Raw genomic sequence first — 6,000 nt, 5'->3', positions numbered from 1 at the left:
TGTAGTTCGAGTTTATCAGCGAGGACCGTAGATCGTCGCTGAAGGAGATTAATCTGACGTTTTTGACAGTTACAGCGTATTTTATATGCCCCTTTCGCGGGCTCTTGCGCTCAGCTTCGCGGGCTTTGTGCCCATTGGTTCGCTCAGATTACGCTGTTCTGCCATTGGTTCATGCAGTTCCCACTGGCCAGCCAATAGCGTGCGAGATGTCTCGACACTGTTTTGACTGGGCAGTAGCACTGCGTGATTTTACAATTACTTCAGTATATTCGAGAGTAGGAGAACCTACCCATGGCGTCTTAAGACGCAGTACGAACTGACCGTTCGAAAGGGAACTGCGCATCCTCATATTGCATTCGAAGCTATGAGACTGGTTTTATGACATCTGCAACACAATGACAGGTGCATTTACCTTAATTTGACGGTTTGATCACACGCGGTATTGTGGATATACACGGAGGCGCATGAAAGATGAAATAATATGGACTGGACAGCGTCCGATGAGCGATACCGGAGAGATGCTGAAAGGTATGTATACGAGTCCTCAATGTATGAAAACAAGTTTAAAACGCGGTGGTTGAGTTGGTTTGTTTCTCTTTTTTATCTGCTTAAATATAATTAAAACGCCTGTGATGGTGAAGATGTTAAACATATCAAAACAGCAAACAAAAATTAACGTGTGTGTCACAGCTCAAGGCTTGTTTTATAAGCTGCAAAGGGCCAATGACGAAAATAATGACCACGCTGGACCATGTGTTGACAGAAAATGCAAGTATCTGTTAATCACGTGTCCATCTGTATCCTGTCATGTTGATCAGTTAAGATGTTATAAGGTTGTGTCTGTGTTGAAATGTAAGTCTGTGTTTGTTCCTATGGGGTTAGTGCTGTTTGACCGCAGTTTTGCTCTCCACTAAACATGAGTGAAAAATAATTAGGATAAGGCTACTAATCCCACTTATTATCAAGTGCTTGTCTAGGGTGCTGAAACTGTCCCAGGGAATAGACATAATGAACAATTATGGGCGGAGTGATGTATTTGCAAGGATGCAACCAAATGTTGGCGTCTCATTACTTTTCTTTGCAATGGTGAATTTTGGCCCATCCCTCATAATCTTCCTTCAAAATGCACATAGGAAGCTCCTACTTCCAATTTGGGGATTTGTATTATTACAAGTCATCCATTCAAGTTTGACAATTTATACAAATAATAGTATTTGTAAAGTATCACAAATAATGTAAATAATTTTTTCATCACACTTTGCTTGATCACTCAAATGCTTGGAACTTGCAATAATATATTATACTCAATAATAAAATAAAATATTTTAAATATTAATTTTATATTGAGGTCAAATAGTTAAACCGTATTTAGTTGTGTTCCATTTTAGTGTTAATCCTGTTTGTGTAGGTCCTGTTAGATTTCATCTAAAGTAGATTATCTAAACAAAGCTGTTAGAGGACATTACTGATGTTCATAATCAAAGTTTGTGTTCGAGCACATTCATTTTCTTCTCAAGATTGCTGGTAAATGCTACAGCATATGTGAGAGCAGCTGTTTGATGTTATGAGCTCTCAATGTCATTTACTTCTGTTAATATTTTCAGTGCTTGAGGAGTTGGAATGTTAAAATGACTATGATAATGACTTTCTATAGCGTTGCATCTGCTTCTTAATGGCTTTCTAATTGTAATTGACATAATATTGTGTCTGCTTCTAATTCTACTGTCGCAGATGGACGCGTAGCAAGGAATTGTACTAGGAGTTATACAACTTCATTAACAGTTTGTAAAAATGTGACAGAGTTAATTATGGAGTCCATCGCCTCACTCTCTCTTACACACAGATGTATATATACAATGAAGGGGACATGCCCTGTTTCTAATCAGCCAGTGCAGGGATTGCCTGGGATTCATTCTACACATATGGCAACCCAGAATTTCCCTGTCAGTGCTGCAAATTCATTATATACAAGACATAGAAGCATGAACAACTCCACCAATGAAATGATTAAATAATAATAGCCATACCCTGCCTGCTCACATACCATGTAATAGTCTGTAAACGTAACCATAACATGTGAGGTCATTGACATCTTAATGCTTGAAAAAAATTCACCCACATTATGTTTCCAAAATATTATATGGGATAAAAGGGTGCTCAGTTGCTATATATTTATGGTCTATAAAAATACTGCATGTAGTGACGTAATAGCTGTTAGGATCACCTGCTCTGAGGCAAAGTGCTCACTATGAAAGAATCCACTTTTCTGATATAAAACAAGCTATTTGTGGTTAGTTAGGGTCCTGTGTGACTTGTGGTTCTCTGTCAGTCGTACACCCAGCAGCTGGTCGTGGGCAGCTGTTCAAACACCGGGATTTCAGATTGAAGGGTGGGAACATAGTGCAGTCTCTGTGGTAATTACAGGGTCACCGTTGCTCCTGGGTTAGATACACTACCTCTTTCGCTGTTATTGGAAATATACTTAGGTTTAGTGTGATTCTTTCTGTACATTTAATGTGTTCTCTATCTAACTTCAGTTTTATTTTCTCCTAAAAGTAATAGTTCACCCAAAAATGCAAATTACCCCATGATTTACTCACCCTCAAGCCATCCTAGGTGTATATGACATTCTTCTTTCAGACGAATACAATCATTCGAGTCATATTAAAAAATGTTCTGGCTCTTCCATACATTATAATGGCAGCCCAAAATTTGAAGCCCAAAAAAGTGTATCCATCCATTATTAAAGTAATCCACACGGCTCCCGGGGTTTTTGTAAGAAAAATATCCATATTTAACATGTTATAATGTAAAATATCTAGCTTCCGACGGACTGCCTTCCATATTCAACTTACAAAAAAATTTAACTGCCGTTGGACGTAGCATTTTGAACTGCAAGAGGCGTTACATTTTCTTCATAAGTTGAAAACGGAAGGCGGTCTGGTGGAAGTTAGATATTTTTTATAAAGTTTTAAATATGAATATTTTTCTTACACAACCCCATCCATTCACTTCAGAAGGCCTGTCTGATAGACGATTGTCATATACACTTAGGATGGCCTGAGGGTGAGTAAATTATAGGATAATTAAAATTTTTGGATGAACTATCCCTCTAAATCTCAGAGCATCTTTAATCATTCTGTTGAGCTGAGGAGAAACCTCTCAGAGAGTCCAAACACAGTCGCATGCTGGCTTTTCTTGAAAGAGTAATGCGTGACAATTCCCAGGCCTACAAGAAGACTAACGGCAGGCTTAATAAGGAATAAAATGTAGCTGATTATGAACACATGATGATGAATAGCTAGATGAATAGCCAGCTTCCAATGTCATTTATTTAACTGGGGGAAGGTTTTGTAATTATGTAACTTGCCTGAATGGAATTTCTAGCTCTGTACCTTTAAAAAATGTGACATAACTGTTCTGAGAAGCTCTGTTTAAGCTCCGGATAGTTCACTCAGAAATGAAAATTCTGTCATCATTTGTTAACCTTTATGTCATTGTGTGTGTGTTTCTGTATTCACTCATGAATTTGCGAGCTATATCAGTCATTTTCTCAGTGAGATTGCGAATGAAAATGGTGAGGATATTTCTCTGACTAAACTGTTACACAACTCATTAGCCACTCCCCTGGAAAATATGTAATGCAATTTCCATTTTAGTCTCCCTGAGTTTAGTCACACACACTGTGGATTTTATAAATCATCCCGGAGTGAGACAGAACCTCACAGTTATGTCTGTGCTATATTTGTCTCTGTTTCTTTCCCTTCTTCTTGAACTCAGTAACATCAGATTCCTCGTCTTCAGCTGAAAGAGATAACCTTCTTTAATGCTGTGTTTTACCTACAGACCTGTCTGAGCCTGTGTCCCTCACCGCCCCTCCTCCTTTCAGCTCATAGACAGTAACAGCTAGGGGCGAATAGCCCATTTACAATTTAAAGGATGCTCCTCAAGCCTGGGCAGGAAGGCCCAATGTGATTTATACCAGTTGGAAACCACACACCCTCCTCCTCGCACATACACAGAGAAACCTGTATTTGAGCATGCACGAACAGATCATTCTTTCAGGGCAAGCCAGTGGCGCTCTGTGTGTGTGTACCCTCACCTCTGTGCTGTTTACCACTTAACAACCGTGTGTGTTTCGCTGACTTCTGGTCTGGCCTTGCCACGTCAAATGACCGTCTCTTGTCTGCCGTCCAGAGAGAAATTGTAGCTTTGCCCTGCATGTGTGTGTGTGCGCTTGTGTTTGGTTGGACTCCTGACCAGCCTGGTCTTTGGAAATGAAGATTTCTTCACAAAAACACTGGATTGAGATCAGAGCTACAGAAGAGAGCCTGACTGTGTCCCTCTTTAGGATCTGAGTTTGTTCCTGTCTGTTCTTTTTCAACTTTCGTGTGGTTTGGATGTCGCGAAGATGAGTGGATTTCTGTATCGTGGCAGGTAAGGTATTCAGCTCAAAATAGAGCGGGAAACATACTTCAGGAGAGAGAACAGCTTGCTTTCTGTTTTTGAGGAATTTGTTTTTATATTGCTGTGTGTTCCACCATGTCTTTGGGATTTGTTTGTTGTTAGAGTTTGAATCCAGGCATAACTCGCAGTAATTTGAAAAATCTGGGAGTACAATGTCTGGTTTGCCTCAAATCATTACATTGGTACACTTTGCATGAGTAAACTAAGACGTTTTTTTCAATGCCATTTTTGTTTATGCGACTCCGAATGATTGGGAATACTAAACTATGCCCCTTTGTTTATGCAATACCACTGTTTAAACAGCGTTCACGTTTGAGCAGACCATTTGTCAGTGTGGGGGAGTTCATTTCTCAGCTGACCACCAGCGTGATTATGACCTGGAGCAGGTGGTCATGACTCAGGGATCTTCTTGGCATCTGAAGCTTGTTTGTATGCGATGAAGCTAAATTGGAATTTTTCCTTCTCTATGGAAAATCTGACTGCAGTGGTGGCTGTTTACAGAAATAAAGAGGAACGTTACAAACTTATTAGCATAGCCCATCCCCCATGACATGCGCACCTTAGTGGGTGGATCGTTGCAGGCATGGTGAAGTTGTTGACACCCTCGGTCAGCTGTGTGTGGAAGACCATCTGTTTATGTTCCTTTTGCTTGCTGAACCCTTCTGTCTGTCACTCTCTGTGGGGCAATAATGAGATGGATGTTCTTTGGCTTTTAGGAGAATCTGAGATATTTCAATTGCTTCATCAAAGTGAAGCAATGGAACGGCCCCATCTATCACACTACTGTCTAGGCTCTATTATTGTCTGAACCCATTTATCGGATAAGTGTTAAGAGCTCATGTGTGACAGTCATCATCTAATGGGACTTTAGGAAGGGGCCAGGGGTATGTAGTTTGGAAGTAGTATTGAAAAGATCATGGGTGGAAGACCTGCATAAACTGCATTTATGTGAACATTCACTGGATATATAGGCAATTATTATTCTATCTGCATTGCATGTTACATCAAGTACCCAACTGTAATAGTAATTATTTGAAGTACATTTTAGTAGGGATGCACCGAAATGAACACTTTGGCCGATAACCGATATATATGCAGATAAATCTAAATTTGTATATGATTTTTGAGAGCTTGATTACAAAAACAAAAGTCTCACCAAAAGCCATGTCCCATTCACTTCAATATAAAACATATACAGCCTACTAGTTTGAACCAGTTTTGAAATGATTTTCCTTTTTGAAGTGATTCCAATCATATTTCAAGCTATTAAAAACCATCATGGCGACTGAAGTGTCTCCGCTGAAGGAAATAATCCATTATTTACGAGCTTTGAGATATCGGTCAAATGTTCTTATCGGATAGATAATGATAACATTAAAAATGAACATATCAACCGATACCGATATGGTGGCCGATATATCGTGCATCCCTAGATTTTAGTTTACTATATTTAGATGAGTGATTCCCAGCCAGGGGTATACGTACCCCCGGGGGTACCTAAGCAGGTTCCAGGGGGTAAGGTTTTGCTTTGCA

The 6,000-nt window shown here is 39.6% G+C and overlaps 1 protein-coding gene across 3 annotated transcripts in view; it reads left to right on the top strand.

Annotated features, from left to right (window-relative positions):
- The first annotated feature begins 265 nt into the window (after positions 1–265).
- pde4dip (phosphodiesterase 4D interacting protein) overlaps positions 266–6,000 on the top strand; it is an 81,874-nt gene continuing 76,139 nt past the window's right edge. For 2 of the 3 annotated variants that reach the window (XM_079831729.1, XM_079831740.1), the window contains exon 1: positions 266–528. In XM_079831729.1, coding sequence (XP_079687855.1) covers positions 482–528 — 47 coding nt within the window. In that variant the 5' untranslated portion in view covers positions 266–481. Of the gene's footprint in view, positions 529–4,063; positions 4,438–6,000 lie in introns of those variants that run through there. The other variant, XM_079831730.1, reaches the window with a different exon arrangement.

The sequence above is a fragment of the Gobio gobio genome (genome assembly GCF_949357685.1).
Source record: "Gobio gobio genome assembly, chromosome: 12".
In the NCBI taxonomy this organism is placed as follows: Eukaryota; Metazoa; Chordata; class Actinopteri; order Cypriniformes; family Gobionidae; genus Gobio; species Gobio gobio.
The sequence above is the reverse complement of the archived record's forward strand: the minus strand, read 5'-3'. Positions and strand labels throughout refer to the sequence as shown.